This window comes from Leishmania braziliensis, chromosome 36 (assembly GCF_000002845.2).
Source record: "Leishmania braziliensis MHOM/BR/75/M2904 complete genome, chromosome 36".
Taxonomy (NCBI): domain Eukaryota; phylum Euglenozoa; class Kinetoplastea; order Trypanosomatida; family Trypanosomatidae; genus Leishmania; species Leishmania braziliensis.
The window spans coordinates 193,716-221,190 of NC_009327.2; the positions used below are offsets into that span (position 1 = coordinate 193,716).

The 27,475-nt window shown below is 53.0% G+C and overlaps 8 protein-coding genes and 1 pseudogene across 9 annotated transcripts; all 9 read left to right on the forward strand.

Annotated features, from left to right (window-relative positions):
* The first annotated feature begins 2,444 nt into the window (after nucleotides 1-2,444).
* LBRM_35_0700 lies at nucleotides 2,445-3,554 on the forward strand (annotated as a pseudogene). The gene has a single exon. A coding segment is annotated over exon 1 (1,110 nt).
* A 2,912-nt stretch (nucleotides 3,555-6,466) lies between these two features.
* On the forward strand, nucleotides 6,467-7,111 carry LBRM_35_0710 (conserved hypothetical protein; the record flags this gene model as incomplete). Its single annotated transcript, XM_001568644.1, has 1 exon — nucleotides 6,467-7,111. One exon carries the CDS (start codon nucleotides 6,467-6,469, stop codon nucleotides 7,109-7,111), a length of 645 nt encoding a protein of 214 aa, XP_001568694.1.
* A 2,214-nt stretch (nucleotides 7,112-9,325) lies between these two features.
* Nucleotides 9,326-9,784, forward strand: LBRM_35_0720 (putative ubiquitin/ribosomal protein S27a; the record flags this gene model as incomplete). Its single annotated transcript, XM_001568645.1, has 1 exon — nucleotides 9,326-9,784. One exon carries the CDS (start codon nucleotides 9,326-9,328, stop codon nucleotides 9,782-9,784), a length of 459 nt encoding a protein of 152 aa, XP_001568695.1.
* A 1,139-nt stretch (nucleotides 9,785-10,923) lies between these two features.
* LBRM_35_0730 (DNAJ protein-like protein) lies at nucleotides 10,924-11,706 on the forward strand (the record flags this gene model as incomplete). Its single annotated transcript, XM_001568646.1, has 1 exon — nucleotides 10,924-11,706. The coding sequence occupies one exon, from the start codon at nucleotides 10,924-10,926 to the stop codon at nucleotides 11,704-11,706; it is 783 nt and encodes a 260-aa protein (XP_001568696.1).
* Nucleotides 11,707-13,395: 1,689 nt separating this feature from the next.
* LBRM_35_0740 (conserved hypothetical protein) lies at nucleotides 13,396-13,617 on the forward strand (the record flags this gene model as incomplete). Its single annotated transcript, XM_001568647.1, has 1 exon — nucleotides 13,396-13,617. One exon carries the CDS (start codon nucleotides 13,396-13,398, stop codon nucleotides 13,615-13,617), a length of 222 nt encoding a protein of 73 aa, XP_001568697.1.
* A 1,668-nt stretch (nucleotides 13,618-15,285) lies between these two features.
* Nucleotides 15,286-15,852, forward strand: LBRM_35_0750 (conserved hypothetical protein; the record flags this gene model as incomplete). The annotated part of the gene is made up of 1 exon (XM_001568648.1): nucleotides 15,286-15,852. The coding sequence occupies one exon, from the start codon at nucleotides 15,286-15,288 to the stop codon at nucleotides 15,850-15,852; it is 567 nt and encodes a 188-aa protein (XP_001568698.1).
* A 917-nt stretch (nucleotides 15,853-16,769) lies between these two features.
* Nucleotides 16,770-17,726, forward strand: LBRM_35_0760 (putative ribonuclease H; the record flags this gene model as incomplete). The annotated part of the gene is made up of 1 exon (XM_001568649.2): nucleotides 16,770-17,726. The coding sequence occupies one exon, from the start codon at nucleotides 16,770-16,772 to the stop codon at nucleotides 17,724-17,726; it is 957 nt and encodes a 318-aa protein (XP_001568699.2).
* A 1,377-nt stretch (nucleotides 17,727-19,103) lies between these two features.
* On the forward strand, nucleotides 19,104-20,588 carry TTA2 (putative GPI transamidase component Tta2; the record flags this gene model as incomplete). Its single annotated transcript, XM_001568650.1, has 1 exon — nucleotides 19,104-20,588. One exon carries the CDS (start codon nucleotides 19,104-19,106, stop codon nucleotides 20,586-20,588), a length of 1,485 nt encoding a protein of 494 aa, XP_001568700.1.
* Nucleotides 20,589-24,904: 4,316 nt separating this feature from the next.
* Nucleotides 24,905-25,513, forward strand: LBRM_35_0780 (conserved hypothetical protein; the record flags this gene model as incomplete). Its single annotated transcript, XM_001568651.1, has 1 exon — nucleotides 24,905-25,513. The coding sequence occupies one exon, from the start codon at nucleotides 24,905-24,907 to the stop codon at nucleotides 25,511-25,513; it is 609 nt and encodes a 202-aa protein (XP_001568701.1).
* Nucleotides 25,514-27,475: the final 1,962 nt, after the last annotated feature.

The following is a 27,475-nucleotide window of genomic DNA, read 5'->3' on the forward strand; positions in this document are numbered from 1 at the left end:
CCCCCCCCCAACGATCAATTTTGTTTGTTCGAGCGCAACTGGAGTCACAAGATCGCTCTCATTTTTCTCTTTCTTGTTTCTCTTGTGCATGCTGAGTGTCTCCGTGTCTTTCTTCTTGTTTTCGATGCTATGTCCTTTGCCTTTTTGTCAACATCTTCTGCGTGTTGTTGCCTATTCGTGTTCTTTTTTTTTCATATGTCCTTCAGCCTTTTACTTCAGATTTCCTTACTCTGTTGCTGAGGCACAAGTGCACTCTCTCTCTCTCTCGCTCTCTGTTTTCTTTTTGTTTTCAACTGTGTACAAACAACCGGTAGTATTGCGACTAACTCGGAAGCACCAGTTGAACTGGTAGAACTTGCACATTGACCGACGAGGTCTATTAAGCACAGCAGTCTCTTCTCGATGAGGGAGGGGCACTGAAGGACTCAGCTCTTCCCCTTCTTCTCGGGTTGTCCATCAGCAGCTTTGTTCTTTTTGGTTTCGAGCAATTGTGCGTTTGTGCTTGATGTTAGTGCTATCCTTGTCATATATATATATATTTATGTTTTCTACTCCGGCCTTTGATCATAAAACGATGGTACGCTTTGACAGCGTTGCTCGTTGTGCGGGAGTGCTCATGTACCCTCTTCCACATAGAGGCGCACTTGTCCGCGCTGGCGTGCGTGGTTGCAAGTGTGGTTCATCATGTACGCATGTGATGTGGTTTATGGCTATTTAAAAATGCCTCCTTCTTTCACAGCTTTGCGTTTGCGCGTATGTATGCGAGGGTTTTAGCACACATGAGGGACTCGTTATCACCTTTATGTTAGTACGTCAAAAGAGGTGGAGCCTGACGCTCTATGTAGAACTACACCTCCCCCACCCTGCCCTGCCTCGCCTGCTCTCACACATCTACGAGCACGTTGACTTACGTTATGATTATCATTTTCGCTGTTGTCACTGATGTGACTTTCTTACTTAACTTCCGCCTACGCCTCTCTCTCTTTCTCAGTGGCGGCTGTGCCCTTGCAGCTCTCTCTCTATCTGAGGATGTGTTGTGCTGTTTCTCCATCTTCTCTTCAAATTTTTTCGTTTATGCACCACCGCTTCTCATACGTGTACAGATCGTTGAAGAGTTGAGAATCTATGGGTCGCTCTTTTTTTTCCTTGTCACCCATGATGCCCGTCGGTGTTTTTGCATGCATGTTTGTGTGTCTTGTGTGCTGTACGCGCACGTGCCGCGCATTTTTTCCGGGTTCTGTTTGCCATACCCTTGTAAATGCTGTTCAGCGCTCCTCCACTTTGCCTGCAGCATTCGTTTAATTTTTTTTTCTTCGGCTTTCGCAAGGGAATAAAATCGCCTTCTTTGTGTTTAAGCTGCATTTCCTTTTCATAATCTCCGCTCCTATTCTTCACATTTGACTTGTCGCGTTTGCTTGTCTTCTCGACTGTGCTTCTGCGCGTGCGCCAGGCTGTGCTGCTGGTGCTGGGGATGAAAAACAGCAGCAAGGAGTAAGTTGAACGGAGCGTCAAGTTTTGAACGAAAAATGAGCTGGCATAAGATGAAGAAAGACGACACCGAAGTAAATGAGGTTGGGTCTCTCTGCTCTCTCTCGAAAACGCAACGAAAAGTGTGTGGAATATGTACGCCCCGCTTTGCTCGGTGGGCTGCTTGTGGTGATTACTATCACTGAGTCTTAGGAGTGGTGAGGTAGAGGCTATTGAGAGGAGTGCGTGATGCGTGATGCGTGTGTGTTTGTGCGTCTCTGCATTCACCTTTTCTTTCTTTGCATTACCTCTTTTTTTTTTCTGCACACTCTCTGTTTTACTGGTCGTCTGATGTCTCTTTCTTCACCTGTGTGTCACCTTCTTCGTTCCTCCGGTGTGTGTTCCTGTGCTTGCGCTAATATGCGCACTTTTTTCGTTTTGCTCCCCTACTTCCAAGCACGTGTGTGTGTGGTGGTTAGGCAGCCTCCACGCGCATATGCCGCGGTACACCCGATCGACGTCGTTTTGCAGTGAGGTGCATGCAAGGAGTGGCAGATCCGGGAAAGCAAACGCACAAGTACGATACCCTTTGCTTCCCAATCTCCTTCCTCAGAGTAGCTTGATCAACACTCCTTCCTGTCGTTGGTGACATCTCGCTGGAGCTTTTGTGTCGGGCTCCCGGCTCTTGTGTACGTACCGAGCTCGCATTCGAAAGTGGTTTGTGCTAATTTCTCCATTTCTCTCTTTCTGTGTGCGCACACGTCTGTGCGTCTTGCAACCGTGCCGCATTCGTCTTTGTGCTGTGATCCTGTCGCGTTTGCGCCTTGTTTTTTTTTTTCTCTCTCTCTTTCTCTCTCGCTACTTAGGCCTCAGGTGCAGTGACGTTGCGTTGAGAGCAGCGCACAAACGCGCCCACGAAGAACGTGGCCTTCACCCTGGCGGGAGCTCCTCTTGATGTTGGTGATACGAAGGTAGGAATGCGCGTTCAAGACTACTGGGGCCGCTGCGGCACGCTGCGTTGGATGGGGAAGCTCGATAAAGACAATGCGCTTAACAAGGAGACAGGTAAGCTCTTCGGTATTGAGTACGACGACGAGAGTGCGAATCCGGTGCGCAGCGACGGCACATGGAACGGCCGCAAGTACTTCGAGTGCGAACCTCGTAAGGGCCTTCTTGTGAAGGTAGGTGAGGTCTATCCCGAGATCATCACCGAGCAGGTGGCGATGCTGCGGGAGTGCTTTGGCGAGCGTGTCGCAACATGGCACGACTTTGAGCTGGCGAAATTCTGCATTGCACGCTGATTCGACATGGGAAAGGTCTATGGGATGATAGAGAGGCATCTGCAGTGGCGGGAGAGCTTCCGGCCGTGCGCTGACGAGTACTTCCCCCAGACGATTTGCGAGGACTCTCCGTGTGACTACACAGGCACCACCGACTATGACGAAAACCTCATTTACTGCGAGCGTCCCGGTAATGGCGGCCGCTGCCAACCGCCCGATTTTGTGCGTAAGTACTCGCTGCGCGTAATTGCGCGGTGGCACTCGTGCGTTGCCGAAATGGGCATTGTGCGCATGCGTGCCACGGGCTACCGCTCCAAGCGAGTGTGCTACATTGTGGATCTTCTGAACGTGAAGGCTGTGTCGCGTTCGATGATCAACTTTGCTCAGACGCTGGCGACGGTGGAGCAGGAGAACTACCCTGAGAATCTCAGGTGTGTCTTCATCGTGAACTGTCCCGCGTTTTTCTGCTTTGCGTGGAAGCTGCTGAAGGTTTTCATAGACGAGCGCACCAACAAGAAGACTAATTTCTGCCCCCCGAACAAAGAAGTGGATGTGATGCTACCGGTGATGCGGAAGGAAGACATTCCGAACTTCTGCGGCGGGTCCAGTAACAAGTGGATGGAGACGGCCAACGGAATCATCGGCTCAACGAATCCGAATAAGGTATACAAGGATGAGGGCTACAGAATACCATACGTAACATGCGGCGAGCTGAAGGGAATGCAGTCGCGAGCCGAGAATGAAATCTCTCTAGGGAGCCTCAACGAAGCTGTGACGCTGGCAGCCACGCGCTCGATCGGGGCCTGACACGATCTCCGCGAACTTCACGCCCACCGGTACCGAAGTGCTTGGAGAGCCGAAGACGACTTCTAACACGAAGAGCAGAAGCTACATGACGAGAGACAATAAGGGAGAGAGTTCTTTGTCGAAGTGAGTTGCGGTTGTCTGCCTGTGGAAACCGTCGTGGGAGGCTCTGCACGAGTACGCCTGAATAAGGACACTGTGCGTGCCACTGTGCACGCTACGGGCCTTCATGCATTTCTCGAACAGCGGAGCGACTGGCGTTGCAAGGGTGTGGGAAGGATGTACTACAGCAGGGGGAAGTGTGTGGGACGGCAATGCGTGTGTGCGCTGACAGCGTCTTGCGGCTGAGGTGCGCCTGCATGGTTGCTGTGCATCTCTTTCCCATGCGCTTGTGCTCTCCCAGTTCTATCTCAAGCGATAGCGGCAGCTCTGCCAGCGGGGCCGGTGACACAGGTGCAGGCTTTCGCGCGTGTCCTTATGTGTGTCTTGGGCTCTTTATTGTGCCCTTTCTCGCCTTTGTTTTCTTTTCCGTGGGTTTCGCCGCCAACGGCTTCCACGCCACAAATGGACAATTCACTGAAGTGATCACCTCTCCGTCCATGACGGACTCTCTTTCTTCGTGTCTTTTCCATTTTTAGCCGGTGCCCACCCCTCTCCATTTCTACTCCTCTTCTGTCTTCTTTGTGCGCCGCTCTTCTATCCCTTCCTCGTTTTCTTTCTTCGTGCGCTGAACCCCCCCCCCCCCCCAGTGAGCTCGCTGCTGTAATCGCGTTTTGTTCTTTTCGCGCTCTCTCGTTCTCGGTTTACCTCTTCTCCTTTTTTTCTTTTTGCGAATTGTCTCCCATTCTTTTCTCTCTTTATTCCTTTCTCCCCTGCGCCGATGTTTTGAGGAACCGCTCAACTTGTGTGTCGGCTCACCTCTCCATCTATTCCCTTTTTCTTTTCGTCTCGCTTACACACAATCTCTTTTTCATGGATTAATGAGGCCAATATGCTTGTGGCCTTCGTCTTTCCCTGTATATAAGCGCTTGAGGTGGTGAATGCACCGTACTCCCCTCTCGTCCATCACTCTCCTTTCTTCCTCATTTCTCTCCCTACGACGCATTTCCAACTGTGTACCGACTCACTGTTGTTGCTGTGATGGTGTTGCTGTACGCCATATATATATATATATGTGTGTGTGTGTGTGTGTTGTTGTGCTGCATTTTTTTTTCTCTTGTCCTAATTCATGGCTAGAATCGCTGGTGTGCAGGTGGTGTCATTGTCGACTATATCTCTGGTCGGTTATGCACATACTACCGGCGGCTCAGCGGTTGTAGAGTGGTATGTGGGCGCTTTTTTTTCCCTTTCGGCACCTCATTGCAGTGTGAATGTGCACGTCGATGTCTTTCTTCCTTCTTCCTTTCCTTTTTTTTTTTTTGCGCGTGCGTGTTGCTTATGAGTTCAGTATCCGCGCTTCTTGCGTTCTCTGATGGCCCTGTTGCTTATCGCGCAGCTTCCCCGACCCTTTTCTTTCTTCTCTCTTCGTGTATTCTCGCACCGCTTCTCCACGTCACTGTGCACAAGCCATCCCTCTTGTTTGCTTCACGCCAGGTTCGTTTTTCTCTTCGTCACACTCATGGTAGATTGTGTCTGTGTGCCAATGTGGACGTTCCCACGTTTTCGTAAAATATGTATTGCATGGTAACCTGACTGAACTAGTGGAACATCAGGGTTGTCTTCAACAGTGCGTGTGCGACAGCGATGCCGTTTGGCGTTCATCAGTCTAGCGACTGATGAAACGCGCTATTAATGTGTGTGTGCAGGTGTCATATAGCGTCAGGAGACTGAGGAAGTGAGATGGGGATCGGACAGAACGAATCTTGGCGAGGACGTGTGCCGAAGGTACGCTCCCACTGCATCTCGATTCATTGTCTTGATCCCCCCCCCTTTTTGTGCAGTTTTACATTTCACTACTCCCCACGTTCTTCCTTCACGTTCATTCATCCTCTCTGTGTTTTCTTTAGGCTTCCATCCTCATTCCCGCGTGCGTGTCTGTGCCGCGTGCGGTCTTTATTTAGCATCGAGATGTGGTGCTGTTTTTTTATTGTTTTCTTCTTATTATTCGCTTTCCTTTCAGCAGATGACAACAACACATCGAGAGACATGAACGATAAACTAAAGCAACACAGGCGACAGGAAGGCAACGAGGCTTGCGCACCGAAGATGATGCCGCACCATATCGTATTTCGGTACAAGCAGAGCCGCCGGTGAGTGAGTAAGAGGGACACGAGCACCCACCTACTCGTAGCTCTTTCTCTCTCTCTCTCTCTCTCGCAGGCGTTTTTTTTTTTTAAGCTGGCATGATTATCAGAGAGAGGGAGAAGACGAGTTGGCTCGGCGGATGCTTAGTGTGGGAGCGCACTCTGTTGTCGATGGTTGAGCACTCTCTTACCTTTAATGCACTGTGAACCACCCTCTTCTCCTTTTAACTGCCTCACTCTTCCTCTCTCTCCTGTGCACGTCTCTCTCATGCTCCGTCATCTCTTTCACTTGTGTCGCTTCTTCTCTCCCCTAACCCCGTTCTTTACTTCCTCTTCGCTCTTCAGGGCTCCCCATCACGTTGCAGGCACAGACACTACCCACGTACATCTTTGTTGTTATTCCCCTCCTTCCTCCTTTTTTCTCGTCGGACACACGTGACGGTGTTCCGTGGGCTTCCACTGTTGGTGGTCGCTTCCGCCCTCTTTCCTATTTCTCCACGTCTGTGTGCATGTGAGCATCTTTCCATTTCTTCCAAGGCCACTAACGTAAACAGCGCCACCCCTCTCTTAACGCCAGCCCTTTGCCCTGTCGAACCATCTCTGCCTCTCTCCCTCGGTTTGCTCCTTTTATTCTTTCGTGGCGAACGCACGGGGGTAAAGAACAGTGCAAAGATGTCGGCTACACACGCACTGCGCGACAAGTGGTTTGTTAGTTTTCTGCCGCTGCTGACGGCGGATATGGTCAACACAGACTACAAGGGCAACTGGCAATTAGCAGCACAGGAGCGCACGCAGAAGCTCGACTGGATTACGTCGGTAGAGGAGCTGTGGTCTACAATGAACTCGCTCCCCAAGGTGCATCAGCTAGGCATGGGGAGCACACTCATATTTACACGCAACAACAAAGAGCCGCCGAGCTACGAAGCGTATCCGAATGGCTCGCGTATCATGATTAATCTCCTGAAGCCACCGACGACGGATACCGGTCTCGAGTTGGTGCTGGCTGTTGTGATGGGAGAGACGGTAGCGGAGAAGGCCAGCGATGGGAAACCTGTGTGCGATGTGCTGCGCATTGCGGCCCGTCCTAGCCGCGAGCACTCGGAGCAGATTCGTGTGGAGGTGTGGCTTAGCGACTCTACCCGCTCTCACGCCGTCGCGGAGTTTTTCGCAGAGGCGATGAAGGAAAAGGGCTTAGCTGCCAATTCATATAATATCGCGGAGGCCAGCTTTGACGCTGCAGCCTCCAGTAAGGATAAGAAGGTGCTGACTGCCTCCACTGTGCTGAGCCCTGCATTGCCCCCCATGGTGAAGGATTAGGCGCCCAGATGATGCGCAGGATGTTGCAGTCCTCGTCTCTTTTCCTCTGATCCTGTTCTCCACTATCAGATCACGCAGCACATCCTTTTCGCTCGACGTGTCTGCGCATGTGACGTCGAAAGAGGGGGGAAGGCGCCCCGCCGCAGAACAGATGAGAATCACCTTATTGGAAGAAGGAGGGGAGAAGAGTAGATGATGTGAGGCGGGCCTTGTGTGCACAGGCGTCTCGAGGATGCGAAGCGGCCACGACGAGCTGGGAAACAGAAAGGGCGACAACTTATTAACCTCCCCCCACACGCACCCATACATGCCCACACAAAGAATAAAGACGTGCGCGCACACATACATACGCAACGACAAGGAGAGGAAATTTACCCTTCCGCTTACTTTGGATTTCGTAAGTCGATATAAAAACGAAGAACAGAGCGAAAAAAAGGCGCGGAAACAGGAGTGTTGACAAGGGAGAAGCGGGAGAGAGGTGCGGTACGACCACGCAACACCCATAACAGAGAAAGTGCTAAAGTACGGCGTGCGTGTCAGCTTCACAGCGATGGCGTTTGTGGGTGTACACGGCACCCCTCCCCACCGAACAAAAACTAAGCAGAAGGCATCTGATGAAAGAATGGACGGAATTGACGTCAAGCGTGTGATTCACTGGGGGGGGGGAGGAGTGAGCCAGTGAGACGCTTGCACCAAGCTCGCAGCACAGGCAAACAGACTTCCCTAGTGGCGCATATATGCATTTTTGTCCTGTGGATGCGATCGTTTTCTCTCTCCAGTCGTTCTCACTCCCCCCTTTCCTTGCGCGACTGGCATCTCTGTCTTCTTTTTTCCTGCCTTGATGACTCGCTCCCCGTTTGCGTACTCCTACTGAGCTGCATTGCTGTGCAATACAATGCTGTGCTTGTTCTGTGTGCGTGCGTGTGTGTGTGTGTGTGTCAGGCGAAAGCAGGCATGTGCACTTGTTTGTGTGACTGTGTGAAGACCTTTATGAGATGAAGCGCCACACTCTTTTACATCTTGTCTGTCTCCTTACGTGGCATGCCTGGCGGTGATCTCGCGCTCTCTTTTTAATTCCCCCCTTTGTCGATCTTTGTGCTCCGGCGTGTACTCTTTCTCTTCGCCTTTTTTCCTTTGTTTTGCTCCATGTGCGCTTTGCTCTCTCCTGGTTCACCGTTCTCCCTTTTTCCTCCCCTCATTGCCGATGACTCTCTGTCTCTCGCTTTCTCCCCCAGAGCCCCTCCGCGTTTCTCTCTCTGTTTCATCTTCTAACGTCCGGCTCTTCTTTTTCCTCTTCTGTTTCCCTCTTTTCCCCTTCGCGTCTTCGCCGTACCTCCTTTGTTGCCTTTTGCTCCTGTGTGGGGTATGCGTGCGTGTGTGCGTGTGTGGTAATTGTTTGGGCTGTCCTCTTCTCTAACACGTTAAGATGGACACCACTCTTCACTGCGCATATACCCACGCAACCAGCGATACACACCATTTTTCTCTCCAAAAATGAAAAGCCAATTCGTTGCCTCACGTGGTGCTCCTTTCATTTCTCAGCTAATCAACCAACCAAGCCACCTTCACCTCCCCCCAACAAATGATAGTGTAAATGCATGCAGAACAGTAACCTATGGCGCTCCCGCGGCAAGCAACAATCATGGGGAGGGAGTCGGAGACGTGCGATGAGGCAACCTCCCCCCCTTCAAGCGTTCACCCCGTGTTCTTTCTACGCCCCCCCCCCCCCCAGGTGCATGACCGTCTTGCAGGCTGTAGTCTGTGTACTCTTACACCAGCGAGTCAGCCTGCCACACAATGGCGGGTTGGGAATCTCGTATAAGTTTGTCACTTGCTGGTGCACATATTCTGAGAGAGAAAGAGTGCAGATGACAGTATCTGTGCCATTTTGTTGTTGGTGTGCTCACAACATTCCCTCACCTACTCTGTTGTGCTCGCGACTAGGCAACAGCGCGTGAGTTTCTCCAGTCACCAACGACCTCACGCTTGGGCTTTGCGCCGCCGCTGTTCTCGTATTCCATGCGCGGTCTTCGGCCGCTGCGTTTGTACATCCCCCATTTCTTCACAAATCCTCTCCAATTTCTACGTGCGCTTCCTTCCCCTTTCCCTTTCCGTGCCTTGTCGCTGTATGCACCTGCTGCTCAACACAATGCGGGTTACGCCAACCACTTTGACGCTTTCACTTTCTCCCTACAGAGGAAAAAAAAGGAAGAGATGCAGATCTTCATCAAGAACGCCGCCGGGCGCACGGTGGCTGTTCGCGTGTCCGCCGAGGACACCGTCGCGTCCCTCAAGGTCCAGGCCAATGTGACGGTGGGAAACCTCTTCTTCGCGGGCATGTGCCTTGCTGAGGAGGAGACGCTCGCCGCTTACGGCCTGTCCCAGGAGTCCACTGTAGATGTTGTCATCCCGGTGGAGGGTGGTAAGGGCAAGAAGAAGAAGAAGCGCATCTTCACGAAGCCAAAGAAGCCGACGCACCGGCACAAACTGGAGAAGATGCGGGCGCTCAAGTACTTCAAGGTGACGGAGAACGACGACGGCTCCTACAAGGTGGAGCGCATGCGTCAGGACTGCCCGCACCCCCAGTGCGGCGCGGGTGTGTACATGGCTCAGCACAAGGACCGTCAGTACTGCGGCAAGTGCCACCTGACCTACAGAGCGGAGAGCAAGTAAGACTGATGTGCAGTGCATGAACCTGCGCCCCTCACGCGTGCCTGCGTGTGTGTGTGTGTGTGTTCGGCAGGCAAAACATTTCTCCTTTTCTTCTGTGCTTTCTCATTTTTTTTTTGCCTTTCGTTGCGGCGTAGGTCATTCTTATCGCAACCACAGTCCACCAAGGAGGCGCACTCATGGCGCTAACGACCAGCTAAAGAGAGAAGAGAGGGGGCTGAAGCGAAAGTGAAGGGGAGTTTATGGCACTGGTGAAAAGTCATTCGCGCATGCGAATGTCCCCTGAGCCCTTCTCCTCTATACTTCCTCCTTCTCTCACCTCTGTTCGGCGTTGCCTCGCTTCTCTGTTCGCTGTGGAGCTGCGGCGAACAGCGATGGTAAGAGGGCTGCCGGACCCGCGCCACAGGCAAGATGCCGCGAATGCCGGCTCGTGTGTCCAGTGTGTGAGAGATGAAGGACAGGTCAACTGAAGAAGGGGTGTTTGAGCGCTCTCCTCCACTTGGACTTCACTCTTTTAGTCTCTCATGCGTCACTCATCACCCTCAATCCGGTGTGTGTCTGCGCTGCTCAACGCTTCCGATGTGGCATGGAAAACGCAGCGGAAAAATGGCCGCACATGTGAAGCAACGTTTCCTACATCTCTTTTATTTCCTCTTTCCCTGTTCTCTTCTCTTTTCCCTCGCGCGTGCGCCTGTAAGTCCTCTGTACAGCTAAGAGTGACAAAGCATCGGCAGCCAAGAGCTGCTCGATCCACCAGCACCTCCTCACTCACAGGTGAAACTCTGATATACACCTTCCGCGCATTAGGCCTGCAAGGAAGCGCCAATAGCTCTATTTTCGCGCCAATTTCCCGAGTCGACGCTTCACCATCAACTTGCCCTGTTTTTGTGCTTTCCTGAGGTCAGCGGCCGCAAATAAACACCCACACCCTTACACACATCAATCTCATTCAGCCGAAGCTTTCTCGTGCACTTCCACCTCTCGCTGTAACTATATCAGTTCTATTTTCCCCCTCAAAAATGGGCCTCTCCGACATTGACGAGGACGAGCCCGTGACGCACCCGCCTCGCCCACCGACCTTGAATGCACAGTCTTCACTGCAACGACCCGGCATGATAACTGGCTCAACCGCCGACGCCCACATGATGACGTCCAATTATAACAGCACCAGTAGTGACACCTTTGCGGTGGACGACTTGTTTGGCAGCATCAGCGCCAACACCTCTGCCAGCCCCTCAGGAACCAGTGCGTCACCCTTGCATTTCTCTTCCTTCGCCCCGGCGACCCCAAAGGTTACCTCTTCAGCTACTACTGACACCGTTTCGAGTGTGCTGAATGACCTCTTCGCAGCTCCGACTATTGCATCGCCTGGCCAGAGCGAAAACTACGGCAAGCCGGGTGCGATGCAGGCTATGATTTACGTGGACAGAAGCAGTGGCAGTGCGGAGGACGGTGTGACAAACTTGTTTGACCTATCGAAGCCGGTGAAGAAGGACAAGTACAACAATGCAGAGAGTCTCCTGGAGGCCTTCGAACGGCAAGGCAAGAAAAGCGTTAGTGGCGACAGGTACGCCGACGAGGGTGAGACACTCGCCAACCTGACGCGAAACAAAGACGACAACAAAGTTCGAGCCCGATTGCTGGCGCTCATGAACTACTACGACGTGCTTGGCGTTGCCCCTACGGCATCGGAGGAGGAGATCAAGCACAGCTACAAGAAGAAAGCGCTGGAGCTCCACCCTGACCGCGTCGGTCGCAATCAAACTCCGGAGGAGGCAGAACTGTTCAAGGTAATCACCAAAGCCAACGAGGTGCTTTCAGACGCGGAGCAGCGCCGTCTGTACGACACGAGTCTTGCCGATGTTGCTGGACAGTCAGCGACGACCGCGTCAGCAGCAGACTGGTGGAATCACATGCAGAGCTGAACTGCTACATTGGACTGTGCTCTGTGTCACGAGAGTTATTTGAATTCGGCTATACCACCGCTGTCTTAGTGATGCGCTAGGATTGCCATCACCTGAGCGGTGCCCTTCCCCTATTCGCTTTTAGCTTGCTTTACATGTTTTATCTCAAAGAACGTCTGTGAGTGCATGTGGCAGCTAGTTGCTTGGTCTTCTCTTCTTGAAGTTGAGAGAATGAGTCCGGATTCAAATTTTTGCACTTTCTTCGGTGTGTGGCATATGTCCACGATACGTCCAATTCGATATTGTGCCCGGCATGACACGCGAGCCTCGCGGACCGTGTATCACGCAATGCGGGTGCGCGCGCCCTTTGCGCTGCGTGGGCTCGCCCGTCGGGTGCCGATGGCTGCCCCCCTCCCTCCCTCTGTGCCCCCTCCGAAGGACATGCCGCCGGCTCTTCGTGCGCCGGCGCGCTGCATCGGCGGGGATGGCCGAGGAGGGCAGCGGGGCCCCGCGCCGATCAGCCCCGCCCCGTGCATGTGCCACCTGTGCGGCGTCTCCTCTGCGCGACCGGGTGGGCCGATGAGGCACCGATGCCGGCTGCATGACGAGGCGGCCCCGGCTTACAGCCCCGAGTCCGCCAGGCCCCCATGTGTGGAGAGCCTCCAGGCCGCGTAATGGCATGCCGGCCGGGTGCTGGGTGTGGGGGAGCCCTGACCTGAGGCTGGGCCGATCCGACGGCAGAGAGACGCTTTGTCCTGGGCGAGGAGGGCTCAGCGGCATTGCTGCAGGGGTGGAGGAGTGGCGGCTGCAGGCGTCTGTTCGCTCCCTCGCTCGCGGTGAGATGTACACGTGAGAAAAGTAAGGAGTTTTTGCGCATGGATCGCTTTTGCACTGAGGCAAGGACTCCCCATGCTTTTCTCGCTGTGAGCTGCCCGTGATGTAGACATTGCAGCGACATCTGCTCGCTCTCCCAGATCTCCTCCGTCGTATGTGCTGTAGTGGCGGCTCTTATCGCGGCGCGACTTTTTTTTATGTCAGTGTCTCTAACTGCTGAGCAACACTTTATTTTTCATCTATTTTCATCCTGTGGTTTTCCAGCTCTGCAGGTAGGTTCTCGCTTCGCGTGGTTGTGGTGTGAGCCATGCATTCTCTAACATTCATCTGTTCCTCTTTTGCTTCTATTCCTGTTTGCTTATGAAGTTATGACCATTCCTCTGTGGAATCTCTCTGTGTGTCCCTCTCCATGAATGTCAGTATCACTGCGTTCTTGTGCCTGTGTGCTTTGATGTGCTTGTCCCTCTCCAGTTTCCGCTCTTCCTTTGTGAAGGTGTGTGTACCTCCATTGTGACCGATCGCCTTCCCCTCCTACCCGTGGTACCACTTCACCAAGGACACAGAAAAAAAAAACGAAAGATTGCAACACTGTTGCCCTCCAGTCACCTTCCGTATCAATAGTAGCGTTTGTGTTCTGCTCTCTCTCTCTCTGAGGCTCGTCTTGCCTTTCCCCAGGAATGCATCTTCCTCTCTTGTACTCTCCTTGATACGCAGTTCTTCCCTCCCTCTCCTCCGACCTAACGCACAGCACTCATTACGAACCTCCAGTCTTGCAGATTCACTCATTCTTTTCGCTCCTCTTTTCACTATCGCCGCTTGTGATTTCATCTGCGTCGACTTTTAGTTTAATAGGACCACCGTTGTCGTTTGCTAAGGATGTTCCGCCGCTCCCTTATGGCCCTTAACTGGCGTGATCACGGCATCAGCTACGTCAAGTACCTTAATGTTGCGACCGAGGCACTCCACATGGCCACCAAGGATAAGGTGCGCGCCAGGTATTCGCGCTACTCTTCTCCCAACTACATTTCGGTGAAGAATGACGGCACTGGCGTAATGGAGGAGGTAAAGAAGGTGCCCATCTTCACTAAGGACTACTAAGCGTGACTCGCCAGTGACCCCCATCCGTGCAGTGACACGCACCTGCAGGCCACGATTGGTTGAAGCAGCCACGCAGCCAGACGCAGACGCAGATGCGGTGTAGCAGAGAACGACGGCGGCCAATCGCCAAAGCGGTATTTGTTGCTCAAAGATCTCTAGGTGGGGGTCCCTTTTTTTTTTTTTTTCATCACTCTCCCTGTGCGTGTGCATGAGTGTGCGTTGCGCTCTTCTTCACTCAGGGGATGGCCTTCTCAACGTGTTGCAGCGGGCGGTTGTAGTAAGTTGAAGCAACAGAAGAAGGGGCCGAACACCTGTAGTCCCAGTAGGAAACAAATCAAACAATAGTGTATGAGCAGCTGCCGCGACGAGGAGGCTCTTGGTCCACATACGCCGCCGAATACTGTAAAGGCGCGCGTATCCTTGGCTGCAGAATATCTCTACGAACAGAATTTCAGCCGTGGTTTTGTGCGTGTGTGCCTGGAGAGACTCAGCGCTATCTCTTGTTTGCGGCAACACAATAGTCGAGTGGATGTGCGTGTGCGCCCCAAGAGGGGAGAGGGGAAGGCATAAGGGAAGCTGCGTGCCTCACCAGATGTAACCACCATGCTCAGAATGCGCAAAGAGGGAGTGAGACAGGAGTAGACTGGCGAGTCCGTCACCACTTTTTTTGTCATGCGCTTTCTCCTTAGAAGGGCAGCACCAGTCTCTCTTCGTGTCTTTTTTGCTCAAAGGCCGGGCCATGCTTACTTGTTATTCTTGCCTCTCTCTCTCTCTCTCGTGATCTCTGCTCTTGTCCTTACATCGTATCTCCCTAACTCATTCGTATGCCCCTCAGTACACACTGCAGCGTCGTCTCTGAATCCACGGGCATCTCCTCCCTTCTGCCCCAGCACCTTTACTGACATAGATCACAACCCACCAAGGAGGTGAACTGCGTTCAGCGACAGCGCAGACTACCTGAGGGGTTGTTCATGAGAAAAAACGCCGCTCTAGCGCAGTCCACTCCGTGTCATCTCTTCAGACCTTTCGGCGAGGCACAAACCCACATTCATTCTGTTATTCGTCGTCGTCACTTCTCTGCTTTCTCGTGTTGTTCGCTGGTTTCCTCGTCCGTCTCCTATCCTTTGCCGTAGCTGCTGGCGTGTGGGAGGGGGCTGCGCTAGTGCGCTTATGTGAGGGCGTATCTGCAGGTGTTCGCGGGGGGCCTATCTTGTTCACGAAACCAGGGCTGGATATCACCGGGCATCTTTCTTCCCTTGCAGACTGTGCACCGCACCCCCACACCCACGCGGAAACCAACAACACCGGGAGTGTGATGCGCTTGAGATCTTTCGTTGCTCTGCGCTGTTTCTCCTGGTTTCTCTCGTCATCGCTGTTTTTATTTTCCCTTTTACACACGCGCCCTCAGCCTTTTCCTCCCTTCCCCTCCATTCACTTTTCCCCACGTCTGCATTGACGCGCTTGCATTCGAAGCAGCATCGTTGTCGCTTTCCTTTCTTTTTCTTTGTGCGCCTTTTTGTTTCCTGTCGCTCCTTCTCCCCCTCCCGTTCGTATGCAGATGTGTGCGTGGGCAAGTTACAGCGGTGCTGCTTCCATTTTCTCTTCCTTTTCGGATCTGTAGTTGCAGCGACATCCTCGCGGCTTGCACATGACAAGGGAGTTGAGGGGATGCCGTGGTACCTCAGCACCTTCCGCGTAGGCTTCTGCGCTATTTACGCATACTTTGGGTATACCCAGGTTCGCTGGTTGGTGGAGGCCGAGGATCGCTATCATCGCTCGAGCACATGGAAACCTGCTGTCGGAACGATTTTTGACCACAAGGTGGTCATGACCCGTGGCGGCTCGAGCTACGTGCAGTATAAGTTCAGCGTCGATGGAGTCGAATACATCGGTGACCGCTTCCGTAGCGGTGGGATCCACAAGGAGGAGATGGTGTCGAACCCGACCCTGCTCGGCGCCGGCACGCAGCTGGTCGTCTACTACAACCCCGCCGACCCCTCTGAGAGCGCCATCAAGCTTCAGCCAGACCGCGCCGCGGAGTCGGTGTTCGTCATCGGCTCCCTCCTTTCGTTCCTCATCGCCTTTCGCGCGGTGCGCTGCGAGACCATCTTGCCGAACATGTTCTACCGCTTCCTGGGAGTGAACCGGCGCGTTGGCGGGATTTCAGGACTTCGACAGGCTCGCCTGCACTCGAAGCAGCGCATGAAGTACGGCAAACACTCTGGTACCCTCTAGTGATGTTTCGGGGCGGACGGCGTCTGCACTGCTGCAGGTGAAAGTTGAGGATCACATTCTTAATCGAAAGGACAACGCTAAACGCGCGCGTCGAGGCTGACTCACCATTGCCCCACATTCGTGGGGCTGTGGTATATATGGCCATCCCTCTGCGCAGCAGCCATCTGCTGCGGTACGTGACTGCGCACGCTGTCCGCACGTTGCCCCGCGTTCAGTGCTGTGAATGTTGCTTTTGTTTTTTTTTTTTCTATCTCGTGGACTGCGTAGTTTGTGAGCGTGGTGGTGTCCTCACGAGTAGGGCGGATGGACTTGTCACATCCACCTGTTTACTGAAAGATTACGTAGAGGCTGCGCAAGTCCTGCGTAGCTGCATGTCTCCCACTTTTCCTTCTCTTTTCAGTCTTTTCCACCCCCCTTCGTCTTTGTCCCCCTCTTCCCGCACTCCATTTCCTCTTTCCTTTGTACGGGCGCTTTGACCCTGCAGCTGGCGATTCTGCGCGGCGATGTACAGCATCGTTGTACATCCACTAACACCGCCACTACCCAATTTCGACCACCATAGCCCCCCCCCTCCCCCCTACAAACGACTGGAGGGGTAAAAGTTTTACGCAAAGAAGGCGACAGTGGATGGGATCAGCAAACCGACTACCTTTCTTGCTCACGCTTTATTGCTGACTCCCGTGACACGACCCCAACCACCACGTCCCTCACCTGTACCGAACTGCGGCAGTTAGTAGAGCCCAAGGGAACCCCTCTTTTTGTATGGAGGCGGACGGGAATACCCGCAGGTCTCCGCACACACAGCTACGTGTTTCTTTCTATATTCAGACTTGGTAGGTTTTGAGGCCTTCGAAGTGAATAAAGAACTACAGCGACAGACACACACGCACACCACCTCTGCCTGGTGAGTCAGAATAATGACGGATACGCCGTCTGCTCTCAGTGCGCGGGCGTCGGCGCGGCTCAGCGGTGCGAGACGCCCGCGCACGTCGCTGGTTGAGTTTTGCGTACAGGATATCATGGAGTCGCTTAGCGTGGGCGAGGATTACCTGATATTAGGCATTGATGAGGCAGGCCGAGGTCCCGTCATTGGCCCCATGGTATACACCGGCGCCGTCATTTCGCTCGGTGAGCACGACGACCTTGTGCGGCTGTGTCACGTGGCGGACAGTAAGATACTCGATGAGCGACACCGGCTCGCCTCCCTGCAGCAGCTGCGCCAACTCAAGACGTTCCGCTCCTTCACTGTGTGCGTCTCTCCCGAAGAAATCTCGAGCACTATGACAGGTCGCAGCGGCCGCAACTTGAATACGCTGAGCCATGAGACGGCTGTCCACATTATCTCCGAGGCAACGCTGGCCTCCGCCGGCAAGCTCTGTGCAGCGTACGTAGACACTGTCGGTCCGCCCGATACGTATCAGGCACGTCTGGCTGGCCGCTTTCCCCACCTACGCGTGACCGTTGCAAAGAAGGCCGACTCCAAGTTTCCAATTGTATCCGCGGCGTCTATCGTTGCCAAGACGACGCGAGACACTGCGATCCAGGAGCTTGGCGAGAACATAGGCAGCGGGTACCCCAGTGACCCCCGCGCGATAGCCTGGCTGCGGTCGCATGTACATCGCTTTTTCGTTTTTCGACACGTCTACGGCTATGTCCGGCACTCGTGGGGACCTGTCGTGCAGCTCGCGAACGACCCGGCGGTTTGCGTGCCGGTTGTGTTTGAACAGGATCTGGATGAGGAGGCGGCGAGGCGGCTCGAGCGCGGCGGCGATGGACGGCAGCAGAAGCTCAGCTTTGCAAAGCCTCCACCGAAGCGGCACATGGTGTACACTCACTTGCTGAAACTGAAGTATCCAACCAGCTTGGTGGAGTAGGCAGCTGGATGGGACACTGAGCGGCAGGTAGAGTTGCCGCCGCCCTGTTCTACCTCCTTTCATTATGTGAGTTCTTCAGACGCACACACAAACAGATCTGTACAGGTCAACACTATCTTACATAGAGATCTCTGCGCCAGGCATGGCCGCACACGCACGCGCGCAAACACGCCATAGACGTGCTTGAATATCATAGAAACTGCCGTCGTGCCTCGGTTGAGGCAGTTCTTCAATCCCCACTGACATGTATTGACGCGTAACCCATCGCGTGTCCTCCCCTTCGCAGTGGTTGGTGCGGGCGGGTGTGGGAGAGCAAGCAACAAGCGCAGGCATGACTCTTCCCTGTTTATGTGACTAGTTTGCCCATCCTCCCCGACTTGCTTGCTTGTGCTTGGAGGGGAGAGGAAAACTGAGGGGGAGAGGGTAGCTGCGTTGTTGGACGACTATCGCGCACGGACTTCAGTTTCAACCTTCTACTGCCTTGCCGGCTGTGTATGACGTTTTTGCTGTTAGTGGGGATGTGTCTGTGTCGGCTGCGGGATTTATGAATGTGCACTCTAACACACCCACCCACCCACACGCACCCACGCAGACACATGCCAGTACCCTTTCACGAGGCATGGCGGCACTTGCACTTTCCTCCTGGATTTTTCAAGCCGCTCAGAGAGACAGTGCCACGATAATCGAGTACTGTTACTCTTCGTTTATAGTTTCCATCTTGGTTTTCTTCGCTTGCTTGTGGTTTGCGTTTCGCTCTTCCTCACGCCATGAGAGAAAAAAGGCCTTACGAACCGATGCCGTTGCACTACTGTCTCCTCGTGGCCTCGACTTGAGCACTGTTAGTCTCCTCCTCCTCCTCCGTCTCCGCGCAGTGCAATACTTCATGCAGGACACAGGAGCAGTGTGACACAGTCCTCGCACACGCACATGTGGGTCCCCTTTTTTTTTTTCGATGGATCCGTCTTCTGCTTCTCTCCCACTTTCTACCGCGTTCTTTTTTTCCCCCTTCACATTGCTCGCGTGATACGCCCCCTCCCCCCCACTATTCTCTCGCCTCAATAACCTGACGGTCAATATCAGGCAGGTCCCGCGAAAGCTAAACAGTGGTGCCAACAAATCACTCGAGCAAGGCGTGAGGGACACCACAGCTCCACTTCTCTCTGTCTGTGCACCTAGAGTCGTGCGCGTCGGCTGGCGTCTGCGGGCGTGTGCGAATGTGCATCCGTGATTCCTGAGTTGTGTCCCTCAGGAGCACTCTTGGCTCTTGGCAAAGTCGCTTCAAAGCAATACATCTTCTCTCGCGGTGGTTTGATTCCCTTCCGCCCAGAAGGTGTTCTGCGGTGCTCTCCATATCCCCCGCTTTTCCCACTCAGCGCAATGACAACGCCAGAAGTTGTGAGGGCTGCGAGGCGACTACCCATACGCACATCGGTGGAGCGACTCCTGTTGAACGCGTTTATCGTTTTCCTCGTAACTTTTGTCGTCCGCGCGACGCTCTTCACGTTCCGATACTCAGTTGAGCCGTACATCGCTTCCCCGATTATTCAACACCCATCGCTAGTGGACGTTGTAGGGAGGGAGGCCTCCGGGGCATGGCATGGTGCTACTCAATCTGCATACGTAAGTGGCGGTGGGTTGCAAGTGGAGCGACTCATGACGCCGCCGCCTGTGCACTTTAGCATGTCGATCGCGACGACGGAGGCATCGACGTGGCGAGAGGTAGTGTACTGGCGCGAACGCGGCTTTGCGAAGGGAACACCCTACTATCTGCAGGGACTAGCCCTGTGGTACGTACGCTTCATTCCAGGTGTGCTGGCCAAGCCGCCGGTCACGGGGCTGGTGTTGAGTGCGATCGACGGGCTGACGGCAGCGCTTATCTCACGTTGGTCCTCTGCGAGTTCCGCGCTGCTGTATGGATTTTTCGTGCTGAATCCTATCATGGTTCTCACCACCACTTCAGAGTCGATCACCTCCTTCGAGATGTTCCTGCTGACCGTCACAGTGGACCTCTGCGCTCGACGGGCCACGTCGGTCATTGCGTACGCCGGTGCGCTCATTTGCGCCTTTACTCTGGGCAGTCACTTCATCGCCGTCCCTGTGGTTCTTCTCGCGCCGCTAGGCACACCGTCGTATTCTATTGCCTTCGCGGTGGCGGCAGCGCTGACCGCAGGTGTTGGGGTCTATGCGGTGCTTTATTTGTACTCTACGGAGGTGTCGCATCGCTTCGCGTCGCTCTATGCGCCACCCGACAACGGCGTCATGTGGTACGTGCGGCAACTCGCCCTTCCCTCCTTTGAGCGCTGTCTCGAGCTCCTCATGCTGCAGTTAGCGTCGATGCTGCTCATTCCTGCAGCCGTCGCGCTTCCAACCGGATATTTTCGTCAGCGCTCGTCATCATCCGCGCACCAGCATCTCTTCACGGACGGACGTATCTTTCTTCTATTGATGGCCGAGGGCCTGTCGGTGCTCTTTCGCACTCAGCTTACTCTCCCGTACTGCTTCCTCATCATCTTACATTTTTACTCCTCCCTAAACCCTGCCGCGACCAAGACGGTGACGCTCAAGGACCAGCGAGTGGTGACGTACTCACCGTACACGCGGGCTCGCCTTCTTGTGCCCCTCTTTATCCAGCTGACAAGCATTCCTCTGGAGGTGAGCTTTTACACTGGGTGGGTGCTGCGCGAGACGGCCAACGCGAACTGGAAGTTCTTCTCTGATGTCGCATTCATGGTCGGTGCCACAGGCTTCTTTGTGGTTTGGTACGCCGAGGTGGTCGAAGATGCAGTACTGTGTGAGGGTGACGACGACGCAAACTTGGTGGCTTGCTCCGTGTCGCAGTTGAAGGCTCATACGGATGACTGACGGAGTCGTGCATTGCTGCAGATGTCTGCGGCGGCTACTCACGTGGCGAGCGCCCGCCGATGCCTTGCCAAGAGACAGGCCTTGATGGCGCCCAAATCCCAAGCAACGCCTTTTCCAGGCTCATCTCTTTTTTTTTGGTCATGTTCATTGAGAGCGACGCGTGAGGGGGGGGGTGGGAGGTGCCAATTGTGCTGCACCCCCCCACCCCCTTCCTAGGCGCCTCCCTCTACTTGGATAATGATGCGCACGCTGCCTCTCGTCCCTAATAACGCAAACACAAGTTGAAGAAGCGCAGCGTGCCTCCATGTGGAGCTGGACAAGAGCAGATAAACATTAGCATCGCTAAGCTGATCGATCTTTCTCATGCAGTATTTGATACGATGCACCCAAGCCGTTGTTTGAGGAGGAGGAGGAGTTCGTTAAATTGGTCTCACCGGCTTCACCACCACCCATAACTATGAGCACATTTTGCTGTAGCCCCTGTCCCTTGTGCTGCTGACTCTATCTTCTTACACATTGCCTCCCTTTCCATCTTTTCACCCACCCACCCACCCAAACACACGTCATACAACAAAACGCACACATACGCGCGCCCATTTCACATCTACATATACACGCACGCCTGTGCTGTGTGTCTCTCTCTTTGGATGCATGTTCTTCATCTTCCATCATCATCTCTTTCTACGCCATAATCTCCGCCTCCCTCCCTCTCGTTTGCACATGTGTCTACGCCTCTCAGGTAGTGAAAACGGCAGAAAACCACAGACCACTCAAACAAGTTTTCTCTCTTCTTTCATGTTTGCTTGATTTCCCCACCAACCTTGTTCACGTTCTTCCCGCTCTTACACACGCTCTTTCTCTCCCCCATGGTGTATGTGTGACGCGTGCTTGATCGGACCCCTTTCGCATCTCTCTTTAGCTATAGTTTTACTCCGCCCTTGCTTCTTCACTGCTTTCCCCTTATTGCTCCCGCTTCACTTCTCGCTACACGACTGCCTTGGCCCCGAAACCCAAAGGGCTTTTCCTTTTGGCGCTCCTTCACTGACTCTGTAGCTTTCCGTAACGGTCAGAGGTACTTCTTTACTGCGAGTGCACCGCTGAAAGGCGAGGGGGGATAAGCGGATTACCGTGGCGATCTGAGAAGAGGCGAGTGAAAAAAAAAGTGGCAGAAAAACGACACGGACTGTAGGCGTTCTCAACTCCAAGTTTGTCCTTCCCCCTTTTTTTCATCGCCTCTTCTTTTTTTTTTTTTCTCTCTCTCTCTCTCTGTGTGAGTGTGTGCTCATCTTGAGTTGCTCTATTCAAGTGCCCCTCCTCTCACCTCGTACTCCTAACGTCACACCACACGGCTCGTCTGTCCGGTATCTTACTTGGACGACTTCTCCTTTTACAGGCAGACGCCAGCCCACTTCTCTCCGATTTGCTGAGGGTACGTATTCGCTTTCTCTCTCTCGATCCTCTTCTTAGATTTGAGCACGCACCGTCAACTGCCACGCTCCATTACGTGCAATTGTGGCTTGCCGAAACCAGCAGGAGGTGGATCCCGTACTCGAGCAGACAGAGATACTCAGAAAAGGCAGAAAAAAAGAGTAATCCTCGTGCAATTACTCTTTGACGCCCTCGTACACTGACAGGCTGAAACACACACACACTCACGCAGTTCATTGTGTTTCACCTTCTCCACGACGATCCATACACACCCACACACACACACCCTTCCCCACGTCGTATTGGCCGGCTCAGTCGCTTTGTTCCCTCAACCGCCGCGCTCCTCTACGACTTTCGTTGCTTCTTTCCCTCGCTGACGCACTTTTTTTTTGCCCGCGTTTTGTTGTTTGAGCGTTTCTCTCTTCGGTATTTTGCATCAGCGGAAGAAAGAGGAGCTTTCTTGTTTGACTCGCTCGGCAGTTGCATGCGCGCCACTCTATCTCACCATCTTGCCCTGTCCTTTATTTATCTCGCGAGTTCCTCTGTGCTGTGAGTTCTCCTCAGTCCCACATCCCACGGCACTTTTCAGGTTTTCGCCCCGCCCCACCCCTCACCCCTTCTTTTTTTCACAACTCGGTGGACGTGCTTTTGATGTTGTGCCCCCCATTTTTCATTTCCCTTTTTGTTCTTCGCCTCCCCCTCCCCTCTTCTGTTCATTTTTTTTTTTCTCTCTCTCTCTCTACATCCTCTACTCCATTGCGTAGGATGCACAGGACACGTTCGTAGTTAGGGCGTCCCATACGGCATTATTAGCCTTTCCTCCTTTTGGTATCTCCCGCCTTTACGGTAAATACTCACATGCGCTTCAACTTTCGTGATTCCCACCTCTCCAAATAAAAACGAAAAGTAACGTACCGGTGCACACACGCTCACAGCCGCTTCCAATTCGCTTGAGAAAGATCAAAGAGCAGTGTTATGCTTCTTCTTTATCTTTTCCTACCGTTTATCCGTTCAAACTCCTCCTGTACTGTTGGCGTGCGATTGCCGTGCTACTCACGAGGTAGACGTCTGGCATCGCAACCGACGTGCCTGTACTTCCCCTTCCGTTGTGGCGTGTCTGTCTTTCCCTTTTCTGCACGTAAGCGGAGTGTACTGAGCATTGCAGAGGGTGCGAGCCCGAAGCGAGCTTTGCTACTCGTCCACACTTGCATACAAGCACGCTTACTCCCGGGCGCTTTTTTGGGGGCTTGCGCAGGCAAAGGAGGGATATACGAAGAATAACATAACAGGCTTCTCGGCAACGGTCGCTCTGGTTGCCAGTTCCCCTGCCCTTTTTTTCGTTGTTCCCTGAGTTTCTCTTCATCTTTTTCACCTTCTCTGTCGGCTAGAGGTTTTCTCTTGACTTCTGCTTTCTCTGTTCTATTTTTTTTTTCCTTCGTTGGTGTGTGTGTGTGTGTGTGTATCAGCGACTACATGCCTTTCTTGGACTTCTACACGTCATTGCTTCTCTCTCTTTTCCCTTTTCTGCCTTTTCTTTTCGTCAGTATCTCGGATAGGTTCTACACACCTACACCCCTCACTCCACTTTTTAGGTGCTGACAAACTAGTCATTTTGCCACAAGATCTGACTCTTCCCTCTCCCTCCTGTATTTTCTTCTTTTTGTTTCGTTTCCTCACTGTGCGCGTGTATCTGCTCCCTGTTGCCCTTCTACTCTTTTTTTTTCTCCCGCGCATTGCTTTGGCAGGCACATTATCTTCTTGTTGTTTTTGTAAGAAGAAACCGCCTGTTGTACTTTTGGGCTCTCTCTTTACTCTTCGTTTCATCTGCTAGACGACTTCTGTCTTCCCCTGCTTTAGCTCCCCCCCTTTTCCTTATCGTCTCCCTCTACTCGTGACACACTATACAGAAAAAAAAAAAAATAGTGAGTGAGGGAGCGGTAATTTAGGAACCGTGAGCACAACAAGCACACTGGTGTTCTTCTACCGACGCGTCTGCCCATTCCTGTCCTCTTCCCACCTTTTTTTTTTTTTCGCTTTGAGTAGACACGCAACGCCAAGTGCAGTACTGCTTGCGTGTCTGTGTGCGTGTACGTTTGCGGTTGACTCTAGCGAGCGGGTTGAGGTTGTAGATCTCGACCCAAGCACACGCGTGTGCAGAGAAGTACACAGCTATACATATAGAGAGACCACGCATCACGCCAGAGCTTTCACATTTCCGTCCGCACCCCTCCCACGCCCGAGTGCTGCATTTTTCTTTTCCTTTCTATTTTCATCACCGTATTGTTCGACGCCTCTAAGCAACAACCCTTACAAACGCAGAGCGACAAAACACAACGCGAGATAAGGCAGCGTTTCTCAACGCTTCTTTTTTTTTTTCTCGCCTTTTGTGTTGTATCCACCTCAGAACCTTCCTCCCCTCCCCACCAAACGCACGCGCATTCCCCCCCCCCCCCCCCCAAAGGACAGCAGTGCGAAGCTAAACGAAAAGGAAACCACACACACAGCAAACATTAACAGTCAAAAAATTGCTTTAGGCATTCAACGACTTATTTCCACTCAAGACTATCGACCCCCCACACACACACGCACACGGATAAAGAAGGGGTGTGGGACGACGAGCTGCAAGACCCACACACACCCTCTTCATCCGTGCGCATTTTAAAAATCTGTTCACTGTTGTGCGCTGTGGCGCCTTCTTTATTCTATTTTGGGACGCTGTCGCCAACACACGAAACACAAGGGCTCTTTGTGTTTCTACGCTGCCTTCTTAACAACCAGAGTTACTTTTGAGTCCTCTTTCATCAATCTCATTTCGATTCCCCCCTTTCTCCCGCGTCGCATTGAAACTGTGCCAGCTGAGCGTTTCTTCACTATTTGAACCTTGCGGTATGCCAAGACGGGGAAAAAACATCTTCCATGCACCGTTTCAGTTCTCTCGGTATTGGTTTATCGCCCTAGTGGCGGTGCTGCTTTTCCTCTCCCTCAATGGCGGCTCGCTCGCCGGCACACGCGTGCGCGACGGAAACTTCAGAGGCGATGCAGGAAACAATACCGCCTGGGGAGAGACTTCAAAGGTGGCATCCGCTAAAGGTTCTACTCCGGTATCGCTTCAAGAGGCGTGCCACACAGAGATGAAGCTATACTGCAGCGACCACCCCACTTCCCCCCTGCGCTGTCTCGTGGAGCAGTACAGCCGCACTACCAAGGGAAATAGTAATGAGCCACGTCGACTGACGTCCGTGCTCTACTCAGACGTGTGCGGCTTGTGGTTAGCGGCGCGTGAGACGTGTCTCAACTTTGTGCATCAGCGCGGCCGAGAGCTCTGCAGGGGTACCGTGCTTGATGCGCGTGAGTGCCTACGGCAAATCCCACCGCTAGTGCTTCCGCACGCGTGCGTGACGAGCGCTTACTACGAAAGTGTGCGACTGGTTGGGAAGCTGCGCCAGCACCAAAACGCTGATGCTCGACTGCGCCTGCTTCGCGAGACGTTGGCATAGAGGGGAAAGCAAGAGCAAGACAGTAGAAGCAGGTGAGGGGGTGAAAAGAAAACCATTATTTGTGTTGTTGATGCTCTACGCGCGGCCACCGTTGTCTCAGAAATGAGCTCGCGGTCCGTCCCCTCCTCGACATGGGATTCTCGAGCACGTGAGGCCTGCCTGTCTGTTTTTTGTGTTTTTCCTCTTCGTCTCTCTTTTTTTTCTGTTTGGAGGAGGTGCAGGAGTTTTTCTTTGTGTGTGTCTTTCCTCTTTCCATTGCGTATTTTTCTTCCCCGGAGACGGACTGCCGCCACCCGTTTCTCTTCTGCTCTTCCTTCTCTGTGAGGCGTTTCGGCAGTAAAGGGGGAGGGAGCATCCTAAGCAGAAATCCAAGAGAGAGAGAGGGGAGGATTGGTGCCATCGCCCCCCTCTCTCTCCTTTGCCCTTTGCCACCTTCTCTTCAAACATCTGCGCTCTTTACCTCGATGTAAGGGACCCCGACAAGAATAAGAAACTCTCCGCTTAGATGGCATATCGCCACTTTCTTTTCCTCCTTTTCTTCCGAACCGCTCGCTTTATGCACGTATTACAAATATGTGTGGGCGCGTGTGTGTTTGCTTGCGCACTTCAGGAGAGGAGCGAGCAGAAAAGCTGAAGGGCGAAGAGGTTGGATAACACATGGGGAGCGGGAGAACAGCTCTCAACATTTTACTCTTTCTTCTTCACTTGAAGCAAACATGATGTGTGTGTGTGTGTGTGAATGCGGGGGCAGCGCAGTGTCATCTTTATGTTTCTCTTTGAAATCTAAAGGTATTTTTTTAAATTTCTGATGTGTAGTTGGTCACAATGCAATCAGGCGTGTGGGTCATCTTGTGTGAGTGCGCTTTTCTATTTTTCGTCTTGTTTCCCTCTTTTGCTACTCTTTCGCTCCTCCCCGGTGTCCGACCACACCCGCTCTGTCTCGCTGTGTTCGCCTAGAAATCGCTTGCCGGCAGAAGAGAGGGTGTTGGTACACGTGTGTGTGTGGGGGGGGGGGATGTGTGTATGCCAGTGTACGTGTTTGAGGGAGTGCGGATGGTGTTTCCCTCTGCTTAGTTTGCCTTTGAGTATTTTTGCTTCTCGTTCGTGGGTGAAAGCTGAGACTTCCTTTTTTTTCGTGCGTACTTGTGAGCGCTCTCCCCTGCGGTGGGGATGCTCATCGCAACCAGGCAGACAAGGGAGCAAGGAAAAGAAGGGTCAGCTAAGGGAACTGCAGCATATCCTACCCAGCCTTACAAACATGTGTGCATGCATCCATGATTCTCTTGACCCTAATGAACTGAAGAAAGAACTGAGCGTCTTCTTTTTGTGTGTGCTCTGTCTCATTTGACACCCACACACTCACAGACCCCCCCTAAGTGCTCGGTCTTTGGTAGTTGTGAGTGTGCACGTGTTGCAAAAGAAAAGTCGACTGGAGCTCGGAGGTTTATGTCCATAAATGCCACCCTCTCCCGTCATTACTTTGCTTTCTTTTTCTCGCCATGTTTTTTTTTCCCCTTCGTCTCCTCCCCACTTCAAAACACTTCAACTGTCTCTGTCTTTCTACGTCTATCAGAGGTCGTCATGGCTCTGAACTTTCCGTTCGGCCTTTTCTCTGTTTTCTCTTTCCAATCTCTCTAACGCTACACCGTCCCCTCTCATCACGCGCTTTGGATACTTGCATGCGCTCTTGATTTCAGCTGTTTCCTTCCTCGCTCTTTTCCTTCCCAACTCGCTTGATGATGTGTTCTTTATTTTTTTTTTGGTGTGAGACTTTCTCTTTTCGGCATTAGGCAGCTCTAGTTTGACGTGCACTTGCGAGTTTAACAAAGGACGTGTGCGGGCTCGTCCCCACTTCTCCCCTGCAGACATTTTATTAGCCTGCCACACCCCTCTTGTGCCCGTTGGTTACATGTATGCATCTTTCTATTTTCCGCTCGAAGAGATTAAGAATCCGCACACTCC